The sequence below is a fragment of the Miniopterus natalensis genome, chromosome 1, assembly GCF_054644295.1.
Source record: "Miniopterus natalensis isolate mMinNat1 chromosome 1, mMinNat1.hap1, whole genome shotgun sequence".
Classification (NCBI taxonomy): Eukaryota; Metazoa; Chordata; class Mammalia; order Chiroptera; family Miniopteridae; genus Miniopterus; species Miniopterus natalensis.
Genome location: NC_142081.1, coordinates 80696405 through 80721144, shown reverse-complemented (window position 1 = coordinate 80721144; position 24740 = coordinate 80696405). Strand labels below are relative to the sequence as shown.

The following is a 24740-nucleotide window of genomic DNA, read 5'->3' as shown; positions in this document are numbered from 1 at the left end:
GACATTTAGACAATGGAAAAGTGTGGCAGAGTACCGATGTTATGTCAGGATATATGTTCATCAATACCTAAATTGTTAAGTATCAGTTACCACAAACATAAAAACATATTAAGTTAGCTTTTCTAAAATGTGTTTGTATAAAGTAATGTGATCAGGGACATAGGTGAGTGCGGACTGAGGGCCCAGCACTCAGTGTGGGCCGCGTGCTAAGCTTACAGGCTGAGCCACAGACCCAGAGGCCCACCACGTTTTCTAAATCAATCACATACGTGACCAGATGTGCCCTACTGAGTTGTACAAATAAATCATAAATACCTCCCAAAACTAAAGAATGTGGCTTGCAGAGTCAAAGATTCAAAAATATTTTATGCAAATATAAAGAGTAGTAAAATCAATTTGCTAAAGTGAAAAAGGGGATAGGATATGAAACTGAGTAATCAGGCTCTCCCTCTGTGACTTTTTTTTTTCTTTTTCAGATGAAGGTGGCTTCCTCAAAGAGATCTAAAAATTAACTCTAGCACAACACTCTTCGTGACCAAATTGGGCAACAAGTAGGATATTCAGCCTAAGGAATGCTGTCTCCTAGCAACCACAAGAGTGAGAACCAGAGATATACAAAGGCATACTTCAAAAGTCTGCAACCCCATGAGTTCAAGGATCAAAGTCCTAAAATTTAAAGATTTATTCCTTTTTAAAATCTTTTTCCAATTGGGAAAATTTTTACTTTCCCCACTATAAGATACCCGTAATGAATCTCCAATACTGATGAACCATGCTGATGTGATATAAGTATGTTATAGACTACCTTGGGAAGCAAAAATATTTTTACTGAAATAAATATAACCAATCGCTAAACATTTCTTATTGTTAAATTCAGAAAAACTGTTAAAACTCAAAAACACATGGCATTGGGACTGAGTTATGAGGGCTTTACTGTTGATTTAAATTCTACTTTTATTTAAGGACAATAGAGATTCTAGTCGACTGATGAAAGTGGTTGTTTGGAATTGCAAAGCAGTATCAGCTTAAGAAGGCTCCTCCATATAGTATATCCAGTGATTACAATTCATGAGAGAGATTGGGAACTGACACACAGAGAAATTTACTGACTCTGACAGTTACAAAGGAGTGAAGTTGAGAGAAATTTTGGAGTCTGTTTTTAATTTTAAGAGAATGCAATGACCTCAGACATTTTTGCTCTGTACTCACCCACCAAAACAAACACATCAGTCATCCTTGTTCCATCTCTTTTTAAGAATGACAATTACCTAAAGGGATGGATTGCACAAAGGTTGCTGGATTAAAATAGACAATGCTGTGACTATGTTTTGCTGTCCATATAAAATAAAGGTCCCAGTTTAGGCCTTTAAGCCCACAGACACCTTCACAAGTTTTAGTTATTACATTATTAAGCTCATAAAATAGAAAATGTCTCATAGGGAAATGTAGCTGTGCTATGTCCTAAAAGGGAAAAAAGAGGAATGTTGATTTCCTAAATCATTCAAAATTGGATATTTATACAGCCTAGTCTACATAGTTTATGAACTATCCTAATTTCCCCCTCCAATTAATTGCTATTATATCTCTCTTAAAAAATAATGCTATAAACTACCACTTAACCAAATATATTTTATCTCACATTAAAATCTTCACATGCTGAATCTGTATACTTTTAAAAGAAAAATGACCAGAAACTAATTTTTAGATGTCAAATGTATAGATAGAAATGTAAACATTATAGATAGCAAAATCTATGTAATATTATCTCAGAACAAATTGTAAACTGATCATCTTCTGCAGTTCAGCCTCATGTAACCGTTCTCTTCTCCCCTCTGTAACCTGACTTACTCTTACAGCAATCTCAGAAACAGGTTTGAAGTAATGCATTTCTGTAGCTTTTATAGATACTTACTGGTACTTCTTTAATTCATTTTAGATTTATAATTGTTTTCTAAATGCCAAATTTGTTTGAAAATATTTAATTTTTTGAAATCACTCTCTCTTGGAGGAAACTGGCTTTTTAAGAGTTAGTTTCATTTTAGGAACAAAGTTAATCACTTAATTTTATTCTTAGACTTTTCAAGCTGTGCATGATTTTATTCTGTGTATCTCCCAGGTCCTTTCCCAGTAAGTGGGCTTGAATCGGGTGGGTACTCAATGCCACGATGCAGGTATTTGCTTGAAGACTTGGTTAAAATACTTTACTAGAAGGTAGAAGAGGGTTGATGACATACTTAGAAGTTACCCACTTCTATACAGGGATTCTTTTGTCTCTCCCCATTTTTGCCCATCACTTACATTTTTCCTCTCTATTCGTCTTAATATGTTTTATTTACTTATTATTTTATTTTTGAGAGAGAGAGAAGGGGGAGAGAGAGAGAGAAACGACTGGCTGCCTCCTGCACACCCCCTACTGGGAATCGAGCCCGCAACCCCGGCGCGTGCCCTGACCGGAATCAAACCAGTGGCCTCTTGGCACATGGGACGACACTCAATCCACTGAGCCGCACCTGCTGGGCCCATTCTTCTAATATAATTATCAGATAGTCCCACTTGCTTTCACTTCAACATAAATTGCACTCCATACCTGTGATAGCACATAGCGGTAGCTTGACAAAGGCTCACGTCAGTCTTGCTCATTAATGCCGCCTGTTTAAAATCCTGAAAACAGTTTGATAAACTTTTGTTAATTTTGCAACATTACGCTTTTTTGCTTTCTTAAACTTCCTTCTAACTTTGGTTCTACCATGAATATACTTAGCATAAGCATTAAAATATACATCTCCTTTTAGTATCACATCTAGTGAGAATGGATGGAGTAGAGGAAATCCATAACTGAAAACTCGCTCAGCAGATTGTGCTACTTGTCTCCACTCTTCCTGTGGTTTTGCTCTGCTATGTGTCATGAAATCTCATTTACTTTCTTTTTATTGCTTTTTTCCCAGTGCACACCACCAGAGACTTGCCCATCTAGATAGAAATGGAAATTCACCTACAGAGAAATTTTGATGTTATAGGGCAACACACACCCAGGCCAGATAAGGGCCTTTACTGGGCCTTTTTGTGGATTAGCTAAGGCTGCTCCTACCTTTGGAATTCATACTAATGGAAAGAAGTCTGTCACTTTGTCCAAGGCCCTAGAAGCCTCCTGAGAGGGAACAATGGGAAATTCCAAGGCTTTGAGTTAGGAAAGTTAGCTGAAATGGACTGAATGGCTCTGGGAAAGAGGTGTTTTAAGAAATTTAAAAGTCTGCAAGAGATCCTGCCTCTGTGGCCCTGAGCACTATCCTCTATTAGGTACCAGACACATGGTGTCCAAAGCGCATAAGCTTTTCAAAGACCTACAGAAATATTTGAGAACTGAAGCAAAATAATACCACCACTAAAATGAAATTAATAAAATACTTAAATAAATATCTACATATCAAAATATTATGTTAAGTGCGATGATTCTGCTTTTTCCCAAAGTACTGCTACAGCAGGAACTTCACGGACAGTTTTGATTGTAACCTCAGGTGACCAAGCTAAAAAGTGGAGAACCCTGTCACTGCTTCTGGAGTAGCAAAGGAAAGTCCCTCCAGACTCCCTCCCTAAGGCTGGGACCCTGCACTCTCCAGCCTCAAAGGGCAGGTGTCTGCCCTGGAGGAAGGAGAGGAGCTAACCAACCACAACAGATAGTCTCCCTTTCCCGCCTCCCCATTTTCCTTCCTCCCCCTTCCCCCTCCACAGCTTTCCCTGACTGTAGCAGAGGGAGGAAGCCGGTTGTCTTGTGGGAGTAGAATAAGTTTTCTGCAAATATTGGGGGTGGCAGAGGGAGTAGTGGAGTCAAGCAAAGTCGCTGGGATGCTATTGGAAGAGGAAGGTTTTAGTCAGACTAATATGTCTCTGACCAATATGTCAATATGTAGCATCCTCACTTAGATTCCTGAAGCATATTTTGATACTAAAAGGAACTATTTGGAAGAAAATAAGAAATCTCTTGTCTAATTAAATGTAATCTAATCAAATACGCTACCAGATAACTCCCCTAAGAGGACTGTTTTATTTTCTTATTGTTTTGTGTGTGTTTTTAAATCCTCACCCAAGGACATGTTTAGAGAGAGGAAGGCAGAGAGAGAGAAACATAGATCGGTTGCTTTCCATATGTGCCCCAACCAGGGATAGAAGCCATAACCAAGGCATGTGCTCTGACCAGGAATCGAACCAGCAACTTTTCAGCACACAGGGCAATGCTCAACCAACTGAGCCACTCTGGCCTGGCTAAGACGACTGTTTTAAAGTGGAGGCAAATTTACAAGTGAAATTGAGATTTATTACAAACTTCCCTATTTATTTTGGGATTGTGAGGCATGGTCAAGAACTTAAAAGGCTGAGAATACCAAGTTTAGTTTTGTACTCGGGTAAAACCTACAAGTCAACCTGATTCTATATACATAATTATCAGCAATAGACGTAAGTGATAACTATTAGTATTACTTAGAATAAAGCTAACAGCTGTTTTTTTATGATTTTTCCCTTCTGTATTAATCTTTTCTCTAGTATGAGGATCATAAATGACAAGCCACACATAGTCACTCACACACAAGGCAAATTGCTTCCACTGATGAGTGTATTTGTAAGGACCTTCACTCCCACTGTCTTTGTTTCTGTGTCAGAGGGTGGGCTCTTGACCTTGTTCCTTCCCCTCTCCTCTGGAAACTTGTTCCATCACATTGCTGCTTTCTGTATTTTTAATCCTTGTTTCACTGCCCTGACCTGACATGCCTTCCCTCACCCTCCCTGCCTGCAAACTACACATGGCCCTGTCTTTCTAGTTCCTGTCACTACCAATCTCCCTGAAAGCACAGTTAACACTCACTGTCTCGACATCCCCCGATTCCATCAACTTCCTATTATTTGTGCTTGTTTAATTAAAGCCACTTTCATCTTGTCATTTGTAAATTGCATCTAAAGACATATTTTATTTATTTACTTTTATTCTTATCAAAATAATCCATGTACAAAGTTTATAGGGCCTAATAAAACTAGAAAATTTACAGAGCTTGCAGCAATCCCCTGCTCCACCTCTCCTTACCCCCGAGCCCCACTCCCCAAAGACAGTTGTGTTTACATCTTGCTATTATTTCTTCGGCTGTATCTTCAAATTTAAAAGAGCATGAGAATTGTATCATGTTTAACTTCCCACATAGGATAGAATTTAGCTATCTTACTCCATCATTCCACATGTCTTTTCTCCCACCATCACTATACCCGTAATAATTTGTTTTAGTCTCTATTTTACTTCCCTCAAGCGTAGGACCCTTGGCTACCCATTGATATTTAAGTTGGAGGCATTAAAACACTTACGGAATGGTTGTTTTAGGTGTCTGAACATCTTTCCTCCACTATCTTTAACCCTGTGGAATTATATCTTTTTTATTTCTTTGCTGTCTCCCTGCTAGGTTTTCAAGAGGGCAAAGAGATAAACACATGCTCTCGGTCCAGCAAGCCTACCCGATACCTTCCTAGGCAGCGCCAGGCCAGCGCCAGCTCCACTTCCAGACCGAGGCGATCCTGCGAAGGTCACACAACCGCCGCTTGGCTCCGCGCAGTCAGCGCTCATCCTGCCTGGCCTCTGGCCAGCGCCCACTAAGAACGTTTCCCTGGGCAAGTGTCAAGACTCCTGCCTCCTGCTTCTTCTTCACTTAGCCCTTCTGTTAGTCAGTCTTACATTTCTTGGCTGGTTCTTTCTCATTTTTCTAATTTATTTTTTATTTATGTAAAGGAAATGAGTTTTTAGGGGGTTTGGGGATTTTTTTTTTTTTTTTTTGCTTTAGTGTTTGCAGGGCATATTTTCCCCAGGATTTTTACCTTACCTATCTATATCAATGTATTTAAAGTGTGATTTTTGTAGCCAGAATATAGTGGACTTTTTTAAAAATTCTGATCTGATATTCTCATTACCTAAATTGGTCTATATTTTTACCATCTACTAAACCAATAAGGTCTACTACCTTACTGTTTTCTGCTGTTCTGTTTTCTGTTTCTTTGTTTTCCCTGTCCACACTTATTTTGCATTATTTTAACTTTCTAATATCCCATTTTAATTAATCTACCTTTTTTTTCTGATGGAGGGTGTCACATTTGAGCAGAAACCTAAAATGAAAGCAGGGCATGAGGCATACACAGATCAGTAGGAAGAGTGTTCTTTGTATAGAGAATAGCTTGGGTGCGGACCCCGAGGCAGGAAGGGAGCCTGGAATGGCCAAGGAAGAGCAAAACGCCAGAGTGGAGGGGCCTGAGCGCCAAAAAGACTGTTTGACAATGAAGTCAGATCAGTGAGCAGCAGTCAGATCATGAAGGGTCTTGGCTGGCCACAGTCAAGGGTGCAAATTTTATTTTAAGTGTGAAGGGAGGCCACTGGAGGGTTCTGAGCAGAGGAATAACTTGATCTGCTGCTGTTTAGAGAACCGCTTGGAGAGAGAGACACAAGAGCAGGAGCAGAGAGGCCGGCTGGGAAGCTCCTGCAGTAGTCCAGGGGAAAGATGGTGGGAGACAGATAATAGTGGCAAAAATGAGAAATGACTGAATTCGAAATATGCTTTGATGGTAGAGTGACTGCACTGGCTCATCAGTTAGATGTAGGGTGTGAGGAAAGAGAGGGATCAAGAATAATTTCCACTAGTCCATGAGCTCCTCAAGGACTGGAAGTCTGTCTTACCCATCTCCATACCTCCAGTGCCAATGCCAGTACCTGCCTTGTTGGAAAGAACACGGGATTTGGAATCAGGTGAGACCTGAGATCAAATCTTGCCCCAATACTTCCTGGTTAAAAGACTCTTTAGCCTCTTTCGGATATCAGCTTCCTCATCTGTAAGTTACAATTATAAATTGTGCAGCATTGTTGAGAACCTGGTATGTTGATATTAAATACTAAATAAATACTTACCTTGTAGATAACACAGGCCCTGCACTGACTTCTCCAGCACTGGCTCTTTTGCTCCCGATCCCCTTTCCTGACTTCTCTACTCCCAACACTGTTACCCGGAGTCTGTAACTTTCTTGCCTACTCCAAACAAAGAAGTTCTTTAGCTCCCCTCCCTGAGGAAATGCCAAACGGTATATCTCAAAACCAAAACCTAAAGGAGTTCAATGTTTGGAATTACATTTCATCATAGTGTAAATTGCTTAGAATAAGATTTCTCAGACACTTCCCTAATAATAAGTAATTCCATGGGGCAGAACCTCAAAAGATGACCCCAGAAGTCGAAAAATAATACGAGCCATCTTTGGAGGTGAAAAAGCAGGAAACACTCCACTGCATAATAAATTTCTGCTGTGGTTCCTCAGAAACCAAGAAGCAAAGCTACCATTATTCAACTGCAAACTGCTGTTTAATTTGCCTGGTATCTCTTAATCTTTATTCCAAAATTAATTTAAAATAGACAATACAAATAAGATGAAAACATTAGAATGGTGAATTTTGTTTAATTGTTCTATAAAGAAATGCATTTTTAACCACCTGTTCCTTTTTGATATATTGCAGATGCCATCTTCTATTGCAATGCTGAGCGCCTGTTCCCACTATTCTCAGTAGCCTATTTTGAGCAGTTATTTTCTACTCTATACAAAAGAGATTTATTTTTATATATTTTCAATGGGGAATGAGGAAAATTGTAACTGAGGAGTTAGCATTAAGCACCAAAGTACACAATACATGTCATTTTATTTGCTTAATAATTGAATTTTGTGTGTAGTCAAGATACTCCACGGGGGAAGTGATAGTCTTATATTTTCATCAAATCAGAAACTTTTTTTTTTCACACATTGGCTATCTGCCTGTATCAAAACAAAGTAAAAATACACATCTTTCTAACAAAAGTTCTATTAGTCATTCAAAGTATTTCAATACAGTTCTTGCTAAAAGGTGAGTTATTGCTCATCAATACTGGCATTTGGTCTTGAGAAAAAGCTGTTCACTATTTTCAGAAGTGAGCAAGAAAAACCAAGTGGGTTCATTTTCACAAGTGAACAGGAAGGTTTACCTCTAGAGCGAAACTGTGCTGCTTTAGTTCTACATAGATGAGTCCACGATTAATGAAGGTATTTAATGTCACTGATTTTCCAGCATCAAGAAGAAGCACAATTCCATAATCTGTTAATGCCTAAAAATGAAATAATCACTTACAATCTAGATTCAGCGCTTTAGAGCCTTACTACATTGGCCAAAGAAATATGTGTTTATGCCTAAACTAGGACCCCATAGTTAGTATTTAATTTTACTTACAATTTATGGTCCAAGATAATCATTTGTTGAATTTAAAGAGTCCCCTTAACTAAATATTTGAATAATGCTACATTTTAATAGGTGGTGCTGACTGTGGCTGCACCTCATGCTCTTTGTGACTCACCCTAAGCATTTCTGCTGTTATAGGTGGAAGGGTCATCCAACATGTTTCCCCACCTGGCAGTTTCCCGCATGACTGCTGACATTAAAGCAGAGCACTTTTATCTTTTGAAAATCAGTTTCTTTTTAGTATTTTATTGTTTTCCTCACGGGAACCTAAGTTTTATGGAGGCAGAGCTTATCCTTTTTTTCACCATTGTAAAGCCAGTAACTAGCACTGTGCCTGCACATAATAAGCAATCAATAAATTTTTGTTGAGAGAATAAATCATGAATCAATGAAAATGGGTCTTAATATAGCTAATGAGTAAGCACTTATTGGAAAATTACTTCAAAATATTATGATAGATATACTAGGGGTGTGTTTTTTTTTAATACATTAATCTCAGTTGAGAATTAATCAACTCAGAGAATCTTTCTCTATCACTTTTATCTTTTTATTTCATTCATTTAATAAACAAATTTTTACTGGTCATCTACTCTGCACCAGATAAAAGGAGCATCCCAAATTTGAGTTGGAGCTGAATCTCTTAACTCATTTTTCTACTGAACATTTTGTCCAAAACAGCCATATAATTTCATCAGAAAAGGGCCAAATCATGTATGCCTGTAACGTGTGCTAACTGAAAATGCAAATAAATAATATTTTACTATTTGCTCAGTGGTCTTCTAGTGTTTCATGATTAGGTACTCAAGTGTCTAAAAGAATTGTACAGTTATATACATTGTGGCATAATTATTAACAAACTTTGCCAGGGTTGTAAAAATAATTCATAATAATTAATAAAACTAGAATGCTAGCACTTTTCATAGAATCACAGAACATAAAGCCTATAAGATGCCTCAAGATCCACTAGGCAGCTGAATATGTGACACAGAGGAAACAAAAGCTATAAAATGAGATTCATGAAGGTTAATGAGCAGGATTTGTATCATGCCTCTGCTATTATTACTAGCTTTTCATTCTTGGGTATGTTACTTAACACTAAGCTTCAGTTTCCTCATCTGCAAAATTGGGATATTAATAATTCACCATATTGTTGCAGAAATTCATTTTGATGACATATTGGTAAAACATTTAGCCCAGTGCCTACCACACAATAAGTACTAACTGTTACTATTTTTATTAAGGCCATAGGAACCTAGGAATCAGAATTCACCTGTTAATTTTTATGAAACCATATCTTGGGAGAATGTCTAAGTGCGTTTTCTGCAGTAAGATACTTGGGTTTTCTCAGTGTAGTGTTGGCAGGAATGCTGCAAAAGAGGTGGAGGTAGACATAAAGGGAGGAGGTGACGCTGTTAAATGACATCCGGTCCCCATGCTGGAGGTCAAATGTTTTTACAAAGCCACCTAAAGACTGTTAACCAGAAGCAAATAAACTTGTGAACAGCAGTGTCTTTACTCCCTGTGTGACTTGGATGTGTTTCCAACCTCTCCCTACTTCCATTTCCTCATCTGTAAAATGAGTGATTGGGTGAAACGGGTTGGGTACATGGCAGCTCTAGAGTAGTCAATATGATTTATACTACTACTGAGGTCCCTATTTAGGTAGTTTTTTTCATTTTCCTTATTCATAGAGCACTGGGCTCTGCTCCTATGAGAGAGAACAGAAATGGGAGTTCCCTGCCCCCACCCAGCCCATTGTTTGTAACTTCAGAGTTACCCAGAAAGGGCAGGGGTGGGGGTGGGGAGGGAGTCATCAAAGACACCTGCTGAGCAAGTTACCCTGATAAATGATCCCTTAATTAGTCCCAGAATCTTAACAACTCCTTTGTTAAAAATTAGTTATTCATTTGTCAACGGTCCTCGAGGAAACCTGATCCTCTGGTTGCCAGGAATTCTACATCCTTTTAGAAACAATGTTTCTCAACTTCCCTTCCATAGCAAATAAATTTCAAAATCTCTAAATGTTTTAAACAGGTTTAACTGCCCACTTTCCAGGAGATTGGGGGAGTTTGTGCAAGCAGAAGGGCAGGAATTTGAGGTAGTCTTTGAAAGGAGTGCCTCCTGGGCTGTGGAAGTGGATAGAAACCAGGAGGGAGACAAGTGAAGGGAGGGGAAAGAGATGCAAGGGGAGGGCCGAACACCGAGGCCCCAGGGCCAGCGGCTCCCCACTGACGGATCTTGACTGGAAACTGACAAAGGAGGAAAAGGGGGGTAAGATTAGAAATCATAAAAAAGGGCTTGCCCAGGTGGGAGCTGCCCAGGACAAATAGCAAAAAAGGTTTGCTGCAGCCATCAGCTAGGCCTGCAAAAAGCACAAGCAATAGTTGCCACTGGCCACTGATCCCAGAGCTGGAAACCGTCACTCAAAACTGCTGCATCTGCGGTCTGAGCGCTGTGCAAAAAAATACCTCAGCAAACTGCTCTAGTTGACGCTGGGATTTTGAAGCAACAATGTTGCTAATGATCGCTGCTTCAAAATTCTGCACATAGTTTATCAGTAGAAACATTTACTCTAATGAGCATTATGTAATGTATTTTAATTTATATATGTTTTTTAATAAGCACTGTAAAATCAATTTTTCATTGGACATTTTACTGAGATTGTATAAGAAAATTTGGTGAGCACTGACAAAAAATGAAATATACTTTGAAATGGTTCTTTGGTTTCTCAAGTTGTGTGTGTGGGTGTGTGGGGTGTGTGCATTTCCACAAGAATTGTTTTTCAAAATTGCAACAGAAATAATAAGAAAATATTTTACACGTGCTTTAACATTTTGTTTACTAAAATGGTCATCTTACCATTTGAAGTTCACTTATCTTGGTGTAACACAATGCTCTGTTGTAAAATGCTATATAGCTGTTTTTGTCCATGTTGATAGCTGTAGTTAAATCTGTAATCGCTAGCTTATAAGTCTACAGAGAAAAAAATAATTAGGTGAGAAGGGTTAGTCGTAATGAACTGAAATTTAATTGTAAAATAAATTCTTGATTCTATCAGAGTTTTTGGAACACTCTGTGTGGCATCTGTGATATTAAGACGATCAAGCTGCTCTTTCACAGAGTTAATTAAGAAGATCTCTTGGTAGGAATTATTATTATAGTTTCTGTTACTTGCAAATAAAATTAAATATATAAAAAACTTTAATTTAGATGATTATCTTATTGCCAATGTTGATACACAGCAAGGAGAAAATTATACTTCTTATTGGTAAAAGAGAAGCAAGCCATATTCCTCCAGCAAACATTCACCAGGGCTCGCTTGCTGTCACTCATGCTGTCAGATCACTTAAGAGTCATGTTTTCTATCCATGTTCTTTTGCTTCCTCACTGATGTTTCTTTGATACCTTAGATCATCCATTTCTATAGACAGTAATTTTCATGGAATTAATATATAATACAAGGTCTTACCTTTGCTTTGAGGTATTATTTACAAAATATTTCATATGAAATAACTACAAAAAAGGTCAGAAAATTAGGAAAAATAATGTATTCTATGAAGTATCAGATATCAGTGCTGCTACACACGCGCTTTGACCCAGTAATTTAGTAATTAGCTATAAACTCAAGCAATGACTGTGTTCTCAGTGTGTATACCTGTACTGTGTAAAATAGTAAAATAGTAAAAAAAAATTAAAAACCCAAATCTCCAACAATCAAGTGGTAAAAAAAAGCTATGATGGAATATTATTCAACCATTTAAAAATGGTACCTTCAAAGGTTAAGTGGGAGAAGCAGGGCACAATGCAAGTTATACAAGTAGCATAATCTCACTTTGGAAAGTATAGACCATATATTATTAGAAGAAGAAGAGAGACAAAACAAATACACCAAAATGCTCTCAGAAATTTTCAATTGATGGTGAGATCATAGGTGACTTTAGTCTTCCTTATTCCCTTGGTATTTTCCAAATTCTTTACAATGAATAATAATATACTACTGTGCTATTTAAAATGTAAATGTCAAAAAATGTCACTGTTTTGTAACCCTTTTGATGTGCTTGAGAGTGTAAGGTGTTCTATGCAGCTCCGTCCTCAGCACCGCGTGGTTCTTCTCTCAGAGAAAAAAGAGAGGAATCGGAGCATCGCCCGCTCCGAAACGTCCATGAACGAGACAGGCCCCCCTACCTTGTTGTAGTATTTCAGAACCCCTCTGCAGATGTAAGCTCGCACACTCTGAGGGTAAATTCTGATGGCCTCATTACAATTCAGGATTGCTTTGGAGTATCTGCCTTTCAAACCATAGAAGGCTACTCGGCTTAAATAGGCCTTTCCAGAGAAAGAGAGGAAGAAAGCAGGGATGGGTGTTATAGTAAAAGCACCAATTCTGCCAAAATACATGGTAGTTTGGACAAATCTAAGCCACCCAGAGATGGTATAAAATGTAGTTTTTTTTCTAATCCGTTATTAGAAAAAATTTTAAACACAGAATTGAAAGAATAGTACAATGAACATCTATCTATATGACTACCACCTAGATTGAATAGTTATTAATATATTTGCAATATTTATTGTATCTATTTTTCCCTGAACTGTTTAAAAACAGGTTGTAGACATGGTAGCAATTCACCCCAAGTCTCCAGTATGTATCTCCTGTGAAAAAGACATTCTCCTGTACAATCACAGTACCATAATATGTCTAAGAAAATGAATAGTATTTCCCTAAAAGCATCTAATATTTGGTCCATATATAAAATTCATAAAATTCATAGACTTTTAAAATCAGGGTCCAATCAAACTTCACCTACTAAATTTTGTGTTGTCTTTATAGTCTTTTAAAAGTAAGAAATAAATGTGATAGCAAAACAAGAAGTAAATGAAATTAATAATAACATAGTATATAAAACTATAATTATTAATATATACATTAAAATATTAACAAAATTTATATACATCACAATTTACAAAACACTTTTACATATATAATATCTCTGTTGGAAATAATATTTTCAGCTCAAGGGGAAATACAGGTAATGCATTATCGAAACAGTTATCTGAAAAGTAGAAATAAGTAACCGCTTGTCACTAGCTAATAACAATGACTTAGAAAGGATTTAATAGTTTTAGCAAATCTATAACACACTCTCTAAATCACTGGAAGCGTTCATTTAAATACCTCATAATGTTTCGGATTGAGGGTAATTGCACGATTTAAATCCAGGATTGCGTTATCCTTGTTGAGTTTTACTTTACAAACCCCACGTTGATGAAAGCCTTCTGCAAATTCAGGATTTAGTCTCACAGCTTTTGTAAAAGAATCAAAAGCCTAGAAGAGTACATTGTTACAAAGCAAATGGTTTAATGAGTAGAATTTATATTAATTTATAATGTTAATGAATTACTATATATAACTATTGTTGAAAGTGTTCCATCTTTTTTGGCCATTCTAAATACATTTTCCCCAGTGAACCTTGTGGAGCAAACAAAAGTAATATTTATGAACAAGTCAGGTTTATGATTATAATTTACAGGTCCCTTACTCCCACATTAATGTCTACATAATTCATGTGGTTAGATTACAATATTTTTGCAGGTGTAATTTTAATCTTTATTCTTCATACTGTGTTTCTTCAAAGAAATCACATCAGTACATTTGTTTTCCAGGAGGGCCCAAAACCATCGCAGATACATAGCTGTGAAATTTCAGAACAACAGAACTCCAAAATTTTTCCCAACATTGTAAAGCAAAGCTAGGTTTGCTCTGGTTGGCCAAAAGGACTAAAAACACGGAAAAGATTTGTAATTAATCTTCTATTTACTGGAATTTCTTAAGGGAACAATAAATCAAGTGCAACTCTCTTTTGAGGTCTGAGATGCAAGTTTCTGACACTGTCCACTCTTATAATGTAAGGACGAGAGTGTGTGCGTGTGTGTGTGTGTGTGTGTGTGTGTGTAGACAGAGATACAGTTGTAGAATATCCGAAATTAGCCATTGGAAATTATCAATTATTTTACGTATCTGACAATTTTGAAACAGAGAATTGTGTAAAATAGACAAATACTGGATAAGTATATAAATATTGAATCGACTGGTTTTCAATGAATCTAGCCATCTAAATAATCAGTTTTAATCAGATTTGAATTCTCAGTTGTCATTAAGAGAAATCAGTGTCCTAAACATGATTTCTAAACATTTTCCACTTATGATTTCTAAACATTTTCCACTTATTCTACATTAGAATGAATCACTCAATTTAAAGTACTTACAATTTAATAGGTAAATGTACATTAATGTGATAAAATTACTTTGCTATCATAATTTCTTACAGTTAAATTTATTAGTTTTGGTGAGAAACACACATTAGTCTTTAGAATATTGTTGGCAAATAAGCATCAAATAAAAGGTGTTGGATAAATCAATGCAGTAGGTATCGCAGGGTGCGTCCCGACTGCAACAAGCCACGCTTTATAAGCAGCTTGGTCTACTGTGTTAGTCACTCCCTGTACAGGCAGGCAGTCTGCAGAAAGAGAGCTAAATGCAAGCAATTTCTAAAATCTCAAGTAGCCTATGTCCCTAAGTACACAAAATACCATTTGTAAGTTGCCTTCATCCATGTAACAAAGGCCCAAGTTATACAGGGAGTCCACTGCCGCCTCTAAGGCATTTGGTCCTTTATCGGAATGAGAAAAGACATCCAACGCCCTTTTAAACAGTCTCACAGCTTCCTACAAGGGTAAAAGAGAGAAGGGCTTGAGAATGTTTCTTTCTACTGTTTACTTAACATGAAAACCTTAAACGTTAAAAGGAATCCTGAGCACACAGCCCTACTCACACGCAGATCTTGTCGGTACACCGCGACAAGAGGATCACGGCCTGTCTGACCACACAGCGTCCCACCAGGTGCCTAGCCCACGAGCCAGGACTTCAGCTGGCTCACAAACATGGACTTTTGGAACTATACTTTCTAAATTCTAAAAATTATTTTCTTAAAGTCTTAAACCTAAATTTATACACTAGTTTATGACCAATTTCCTAGTAATTTTCCTGAAGGTAATATTGGGCAGCTTTCAGGCAGTAAAATATCTCCAATGATAATATCTAGTGGTTTTAATCAACCTTTGTATTGTCCTGTTGTGCTCTTAATGGAGTTCTATTGACACCAGAAAATAAACTAACATCAAAAATCACCCATTTAAACTATTTAATAAAAATAGTTGAAACTCATTAATGAAAAAAATTCAATTTTTCAGACAGAAATGCCTTTTCAAAATTAGCTAATTGATATACACATCTACATAGGAACACAAATACTTGTGACTCTTTAGCCCATTTTCTTAATTCTACTAAATTGCTAAAGAAACAGAGATTTAACTTGGATATACTAAATGTTCATTTCAGTAGGTTAGCATTTTCTCCACACGTTTACATCCCACATCAACATCCATCCTTCCATCCTTACTCTCAGCACTTGATCTTGACATAGGAAAAATCATCATCTCAATGTCCTTCCTTTTAACTTTTCATGTATCTATAACTTCCTCCATTTCCATCTTTTTCTCTCCTGTCTTCGAATAATTTTTCTTCATCCTTTCAGAGCTAACACAAGCTGTGCCCTTGACCCTGTCTCCTTCTGCCTGACCTGAGCACAACCTGTTATTTCCTTACTCTTTTGGACCTCGGTCCCTTCACTGTCTCCTTGAGTCCATAAAGTCTCCCATCCCATTTAAATGTAAATGAACGCATCTTTACTTCCTCCTGCTTGCTCCTCCAGCTGATGTCCACCTCTCTCTCACTGCTCTGAAAAGTCTCCTCAACAGCTCTCAGGGGCTTGCAGGTAAGGCATATTTATTCACATTCTGGAAACAGTACTGTGGCTGCTTTGTAGGTAAATGTTTAGAGGAGTGCAACACCGTTGCTATAATTCAAGCAAAATAAAAATATGTTCTAACTAGAATAGTGACCACACAGATAGAAAATGGAAGTAGAATTGAGAGATATTTAAAAAGCAGAACCAAGAGAACATCATTATTGATATCATAGAAGGCAATCAAAGGTGGCCGCAGTTTTCTAGCAGAGAATGAAGGCACTAGGGGAGGTTAAAGTAAATATAAGAGCATTCCTAAAAGGAATCAATATCACGAAGGTGTTATTCTCCCTAAAATAATCTAGAGAATCAAAATTCAATCAAAAATCCAAAGGGATTTTTAATAGATCTCGACAAGTTGTTGAGAACAAGAAAAGCCCAGAGTAAGCAGAAGGAAGGAAATAATAAAGATCAGAGCAGAAATAAATGACACCGAGACTAAAAAAACAATACAAAAGATCAATAAAACCAAGAGCTGGTTCTTTGAAAAGATAAACAAGATTGATGAACCTTTAGCCAGACTCATCAAGAAACAAAGAGAGAAGACCCAAATAAACAAAATCAGAAACGAAAGAGGTGAAATAACAACTGACCCAACAGAAACACAAAGGATTGTAAGAAAATACTATGAACAACTATACGCCACCAAGCTGGACAACCTGGATGAAATGGACAAATTCCTAGAAAAATACAACCTTCCAAAACTCAATCAGGAAGAGTCAGAAAACCTGAATAGGCCCATAACTGCTGATGAAGTTGAAACAGTAGCCAAAGGGTTCCCAGCACACAAAAGCCCTGGCCCGGGTGGCTTCACAGGGGAGTTTTACCAAACATTCAAAGAAGAATTAAAACCTACACTCATCAAACTATTTCAGACAATCCAAGAGGAAGGAACATTTCCAAGTTCTTTTTATGAGGCCAGCATTAGCTTAATTACAAAACCAGATAAAGACAATACAAAGAAAGAGAATTACAGGCCAATATCCCTGATTAACAAAGGTGCCTAAAATCCTCAACAAAATATTAGCAAATGGGATCCAGCAATACATTGAAAAGATCATGCACCATGACCAAGTGGGATTTCTGCTAGGCTGGTATAATATTCACAGATCAATAAACATGATACATCACATAAATGAATTGAAAGAAAAAAATCACATGATCATATCAATAGGTGCAGAAAAAGCATTTGACAAAATCCAACACTCATTTTTTATAAAAACTCTCAGCAAAGTGGAAATAGAGGGAACATACCTCAACATAATAAAGGCCATATATGACAAACCTACAGCCAATATCCTACTCAATGGGTAAAAACTAAAACCATTTCCCCTAAGAACAGGAACAAGACAGGAGTGTCCACTTTCACCACTCTTATTCAACACAGTACTGGAAGTAAGTCCTAGCCACAGCAATTGGACAAGAAGAAAACATAAAACACATCCAAACTGGAGAGGAGGAAGTAAAACTGTCATTATTCACAGATGACATGATATTGTACATAGAAAATCCTAAAGACTCCACCAAAAAGCTAGATTTAATAAATGAATTCGGCAAGGTAACAGGATACAAAATTAACAGCCAGGAATCAATGGCATTTTTATACACCAATAATGAACTCTCAGAAACAGAAATTAAAGAAACAATCCCATTTACTATTGCAACTAAAAAAATAAGATACCTAGGAATAAACTTAACCAAAGATGTAAAAGACCTTTACTCGGAAAACTATAAGACACCGAAAAAAAGAAATAAAGGAAGATAGAAACAAATGGAAAAATATAACATGTTCATGGATTAGAAGAATTAACATCATTAAAATGTCCATACTACCCAAAGCAATCTATAAGTTCAATGCAATCCCTATTAAAATACCAACAGCATATTTCACAGATCTAGAACAAACACTTCGAAAATTTACATGGAACCAAAAAAGGACCCGAATAGCCATGGCAATCTTGAGAAAGAAGAAAGTTGGAGGGATCACAATACCAGATATCAAGTTAAACTACAAAGCCACTGTACTCAAAGCAGCCTAGTACTGGCACAAGAAGAGACATATAGATCGGTGGAACAGGACAGAGAATCCAGAAATTGACCCACACCATTATCGCCAATTAATATTTGACAAAGGAGGCAATAAATATTTGACAATGGAGTAAAGACAGTTTCTTTAATAAATGGTTTTGGGATAATTGTACAGGTACATGTAAAAAAATGAAACTAGACCACCAACTTACACCATACACTAAAATAAACTCAAAATGGCTAAATGTAAGACATGAAACCATAAAAATCCTAGAGGAAAATGTAGGCAGCAAAATCTCAGACATCTCTTGTAGCAATATGTTTGCCAATATGTCTCCTAGGGCAAGAGAAACGAAAGAGAAAATAAAGAAATGGGGTTGCATCAAAATAAAAAGCTTCTGTATAGCAAAAGAAACCATCAACAAAACAAAAAGGGAGCCCACTGTATGGGACAACATATTTGCCAACGACACATCTGATAAAGGATTAATATCCAAAATATATAAGGAACTCATATAAATTAACAAAAGGAAGACAAACAATCCAATTTAAAAATGGGGAAAAGACCTAAATAGACACTTCTCCAAAGAGGACATACAAATGGCCAAGAGACATATGAAAAATGCTCAACGTCACTAATCATCAGAGAGATGCAGATTAAAACCACAATGAGGTATCACTTCACACCTGTCAGAATGGCTCCATCAACAAACGACAAGCGCTGGTGAGCGTGTGGAGAAAAGGGAACCCTAGTACACTGCTGGTGGGAATGCAGACTGGTGCAGCCACTGTGGAAAGCAGTGTGGAGTTTCCTCGAAAAATTAAAAATTGACGTGCCATTTGACCCAGTGATCCTACTTCAAAGAATATATCCTAAGAAACCCAAAATACCAATCACAAAAAACTTATGCACCCCTACGTTCATAGCAGCACAGTTTACAATAGCTAAGATCTGGAAACAGCCCAAGTGCTCATCAGTAGATGAGTGGATAAAAAAGTTGTGGTACATTTACACTATGGAACACTATGCAACTGTAAAAAAAAGAAGGATCTTTTATCCTTTGAGACTGCATGGAGGGAACTAGAGAGTATTATGCTAAGTGAAATAAGCCAGTCAGAGAAAGACAAGTACCACATGATCTCACTCATATGTGGAATATAATACACAAAATAAACTGATGAACAAAGTGGATCCAGAGACATAGAAGCATGGAACAGACTGAGCGATCTTAGAGGGAAGGGGGGGAGTGGATGGGGAGAGATTACTCAAAGAACTTTATAGGTTTATAAGCATAATCCATGGACATAGACATTGGTCTGGAGAAGGCCTGGGGGTGGGGTGGATGCAGGGTGGAGGGGATCAATAGGGGTAAAAAAGGGACATCTGTAATATTTTCAACAATAAAGATAAAGAAAAAATAATAATTATGCCATAAAAAAATATATAGGGAGGGGTAAAGGCCCAAGAATAACCAGAAATTTCCTGGAGAATATGTTGTGGGTCTCTATTCTACCAGATATCAAGAATTACAATAAAATTGTAGTAATTAAGACATTTTACTATTAGGCCAGGAATTGAAAAATTGACCAAATGAACAGAATAGAAATCAAGAGCTCAAAATCAGATCCATGCATACATGAAAACATATTATGACAGATGTCACACTTCAGATCTTTGGGTTAAGGAGAATATTTCAATAAATGATAATGGAACATGAATATCTACATGAAAAAAATGAAACTTCATCACAGTCTCACACTCAAAAAAATATATTTGGTTTTAAATGGAAAAAGCAAAACTTTGAAACTTTTAGAAAAAAATATGAGACTATCTTTATGACCTTGGAGTAAGGAATAATTTCTAAAACAAATTTTTAAAGACATGACAACAAAAATAAAAAAAATAGATATATTCAACCACATTAAAATTAAGAACCTCTGTTCGCCAAAAGGCACCACATTGATAATTAAAAGACAACCACAAATTGCAAGGAGATATACGTCACACATAAAATCAGCCAAGAATAAATAACAGAAATTAGTTTTTCAATGCCTAAAATTGATACAAAAAAAGACCCCCAAAAAATGTGTAAAGAAATTGGTAGAATAGGAAATATGAGTGGCTAATAAACATATAAAAAGATGTTCAATGCATGCTCAAACTAAGAAATGCGAGTTAAGACCACGAGGAGGCATCAGTCTTTACCCTCTGAATTGACAAAAAATAGTTTGACAACACCAATTTTTGTAGAAGGTGCAGATCAGCAGGACACTCATACTGAAGGTAGGAGAATAAATTAATAAAACCATACAGAACAATGTGTCATTTTCTTGAAACTTAGGCACTGACATTTTCTCTACATACCAACAATTCCACTCCTAGGAAATTCTGGGAAATCCTGGAAAGCTACTCCACATGTTAACAGAAGACATGAAAAAGAATATTTAGAGTAGCCCTACTCTAAGAGAAAAAATAAGAATAAAAGGAGAGGAGATTAAAAATGGTGGCGGACTGAGTGCAAGCTACACTGACACTCTCCCGACACCAAACTGGAATTACAACTAAAACATAGGAAAAACATCCTGAATAATCAACTGCAACTGAAGACGAGCTGGAGAGCACCCTCATAACAAAGGAGGAAAAGTGGGGACCATGTAGAGACTGGGAGGAAGTGCAGAGGTGTGAGAGGGCTGGCTGGGGTCCCACGGGCAGCAGCTGAAGGTCCAGAGGGCTATCTCAGCTGGGGGGGTTCCCACTGAGGACTCTGGGGCCTAAACCCCAGGCTGGGCTTGCCAGCCAAGAGCACCAGAACTGAGAAAGGTGCCCAAAACATCTGGCTGTGAAAAGCTGCTGGGTTTCTGTCTGCCAGGGAGAAATGGATGAAAATGCAGGCACCCTCAAAAGGAGACAAAGCACAAAGTTTCATGCGCAGCCACTCACCTTGGGCTCCAGCAGAGGGAGGGCAGAGTGGACTGGAGCTGTGAGAGGAGAATCTAGAGTTGTGTGGGCTCTGGAGATAGAGCTCAGAGGGCACCCCTCTGGATTCCTGTGCTGAGTCATTCCCTCATACTGCAGAGACAGACATTTACCTTCCAAGCAGCTTTCGCCTGAGGGCAAAGCAATTGCCCCACCCTGCTGGAAAACCTCTCCCCCTACCCCACCGAGTTTCTACAGCCTTAGGCTCATTAAGAGAAGCAGATTAATCAGCCTGCAGGCAGAGGCAGACCTCAGAGTGCTTTGAGTCTTTGCCTGATCTGCTTCTGACCCAGGCCTTGGAAAAGCAGACTTTAGTGTGCATCTTGGTCCTGTTCAAATGTACTCAGCCCCAACAGGGGGACCTCAAGCCATGGGTTGTTGATAGCTCCAAATAGGGTACTCAAGGCCAGTTACAAACAGCATCTGATATTGGCCTGCGCCAGAGACTGTTCAAAAAGATTGAGAGTCCTAGCAGATCTACCTAATACATAGAAACAAACCCAAACAGACAGTAAAAATGGGGAGACAAAAAAAACAAGCCCCAAATGAAAGAACAAGAGAAGTCTCCAGAAAAAGAGCTAAATGAAATGGAGATAAGCAATCTATCAGATATAGAGTTCAGAATACTGATTGTAAGGATGCTCAACAGCATGAAAAATGATAGGAGAACTATGAAAAATGACGAGCCAGAAATGAAGAATGACAGCAGAAATAAAGAATACACTGGAAAGAATAAACAGTAGATTACAGGAAGCTGAGGATCAGATCAGAGAATTAGAAGACAGGGTAGAAAAAAATCACTCAATCAGAGATACAAAAAGAGAAAACAATTAAAAAACAGGAGGACAGTCTAAGGGAGCTGTGGGACAACATGAAACATAACAATATTCAAATTACAGAAGTGCCAGAAGAGGTCAAAAGTAAGCAAGGGAGCCCGGCCCGGCGTGGCTCAGCAGTTGAGCATCGACCTAGGATCCAGGAGATCAGGGCTCAATTCCCGGTCAGGGCACATGCCCAGGTTGCAGGCTAGGCAGCCGATCAATGACTCTCCCATCATTGATGTTTCTATCTCTCTCTCCCCCTCCTTTCCTCTCTTTGAAATCAATAAAGATATGTTAAAAAAAAAAAAAAAAAGTAAGTAAGCAAGGGATAGAGAACATATTTGAAGAAATAATGGCAGAAAGCTTCCCTAACTTGGTCAAGGAAAAAGTCACACAAGTTCAGGAAGCACAGAGAGTTCCAAGCAAGGAGAACCCAAAGAGGCCCACGCCCAGACACATCATAATTAAAATGCCAAAAATTCAAGACAAAGAAAGCATATTAAAAGCAGCAAAGAGAAAAGCAACCTGTTACCTACAAAGAAGCTCCCACAGGTTGTCAGCTGATTTCTCATCAGAAACCCTGAGGGCCAGAAGGGAATGGCATGAAGTATTCAAGGTAATGCAAAACAAGGATCTGAAACCAAGACTACACTATCCAGCAAGGTTATCGTTCAAAATAGATGGTAAAATAAAGAGCTTCCCAAACAAAAAAAGGCTAAAGGAGTTTATCACCACCAAACCAGCACTGTAGAAAATGTTAAAGTGACTGCTGTAATAAGAAGAAGAAATAGAGAGAGAAACATGAACATAAAAAATTAAAATGGCAATAAATAAGGACCCATTAATATTAACATTAAGGATTTTAAGGGAGAGATCAACAGCAATACAGTCATAGTCATGGACTTGAATACCCCACTGACTTCACCGGATAGGTCTTCCAGACAAAAAGTCAACATAGGAACAGTGACTCTAAATGACACATTAGATCAGATAGATTTAATTGATATTTACAGAACATTTTACTCCAAAGTTGCAGAATATGTATTTCTCTCAAGGGCACATGGGTCGTGCTCGAAGATAAACCACATGTTAGGACACAAAACCAGTCTCTACAAGTTCAAGAAGATTGAAATCATATCAAGCATCTCAGATCACAATGGCACGAAATTAGAAATCAACTACAATAAAACACTCAAAACATTCAAACACATGGAGGTTAAATAGCATGTTATTAAACAATGAATGGCTTACCAATAAGACCAAGAAAGAAATCAAAATCTTCCTGAAAACAAATGAAAATGAACACACAACAATCCAAAATCTATGGGACACAGCAAAAGCAGCCCTGACAGGGAAGTTCCTAGCATTACAGGCCTACTTCAAGAAGCAAGAAAAATTTTTAGTAAACTCTCTAACCCTACAACTTAAAGAATTAGAAAGCTCCCCTGTGAAGCCATCAGACCAGAGCTTTTGTTTGCTGGGAGTTTTTTTTATTGCTGCTTCGATTTCATCAGTTGTTATTGGCCTATTCAGGTTTTTTGATTCTTCCTGATTCAGTTTTGCATGATCTCATTCACATGTGGAATCTAATAAACAAAATAGACTGAGGAACAAAATAGATCCAGAGACATAGAAGCATGGAACAAACTGAGGAATCTCAGTGGGAAGGTGTGGGTGGGGGAGTGGGTGGGGAGAGATTAATCAAAGAACTTATATGCATATATGCATAACCCATGGACACAGACAATAGTGTGGTGAAGACCTCGGGGGGGGGGGAGCGGATGTGGGGTGGAGGGGATCAATGGGGAAAAAAAGGGGGGATATCTGTAGTATTTTCAACAGTAAAGATAAATTAAAAAAAAAAAAAAAGAATAAAAGGAAACAACCCAAATATTAATTAACAGAATAATCAATAAATAAATGATGTAACTTAGTTTTGTAAAAAGATATGGAAGCAGTCATTCTAAGCAAAATATTAAAATTCCATTAATAGGCTTAGTAAACAAGACTTTATACCTTATTTCTCAAGACTTTATACCTTATTTCTCTTGGCCTTCATTTGGGCTTTTGCTAATAGAGTAATCATGGTGATGTCAGGCCTATTCAAAGTGGCCTCATCCAAGACCTGAATGGCTTTGTCATGATTTTCACAAAATGAATAAATAAGTGCTTGCTGTATAGGACTCAACTCAATGAGACCTAAAAGAAAAGGAAAGTTTACCAATACCTTTGTCAAGTATCTAAGATTTAGAATATATCTAATATTCTGAGAAAGTCAAGCAACTCAGTGACCTATCTTTTAATATGAATTAACAAATCAATATGATACTAAAATCTATTTACTATCAATAAACAATAAGACATTCCAACACAACCAAAAAAAAACAAAAAGTGTAAGCCTGGTATTTCCTATAATTATCCCTCTCACAAAATTCACTATTATGAACCATTTTACTAATTGATTATTTACAAATGAAATGGAACTTTAAAGTTTCAAAATCTAACTTTGATTTTCAAGTGAACCCTTCAAGCTATCTATACACAGCTATTGCAAATAGTGTAAAAATTTTAAAGAGATGTTTACTTTTAAGTTAATTCAATTATAATTTTGCATTAATTATATTTACCTTTGTTCATGTCTGCTACTTGATAAATAGTGAACTTTGCAAGATCATAACATTTCATCATAAGAAGATATTGTCCTCTGGAAGAAATAATACCATTTTAATTCTAAACATTTAAAAAGAACTTTTCCAGAGCAAAGTTTCTTATAACCA

At 37.3% G+C, this 24740-nt stretch overlaps 1 protein-coding gene across 1 annotated transcript in view; it reads right to left on the bottom strand.

Annotated features, from left to right (window-relative positions):
- The window catches only part of TTC6 (tetratricopeptide repeat domain 6), a 188265-nt gene that overhangs the window by 17996 nt on the left and 145529 nt on the right, over positions 1 to 24740 (bottom strand). The window contains exons 19-26 of the mRNA XM_087815319.1: positions 24591 to 24667; positions 24002 to 24162; positions 14864 to 14998; positions 13449 to 13598; positions 12461 to 12601; positions 11135 to 11248; positions 8025 to 8144; positions 2588 to 2661 (exon numbers count right to left, since the gene is read on the bottom strand). Of these exons, the coding sequence (XP_087671445.1) occupies positions 2588 to 2661; positions 8025 to 8144; positions 11135 to 11248; positions 12461 to 12601; positions 13449 to 13598; positions 14864 to 14998; positions 24002 to 24162; positions 24591 to 24667 (972 nt within the window). The remainder of the gene's footprint in view (positions 1 to 2587; positions 2662 to 8024; positions 8145 to 11134; positions 11249 to 12460; positions 12602 to 13448; positions 13599 to 14863; positions 14999 to 24001; positions 24163 to 24590; positions 24668 to 24740) is intronic.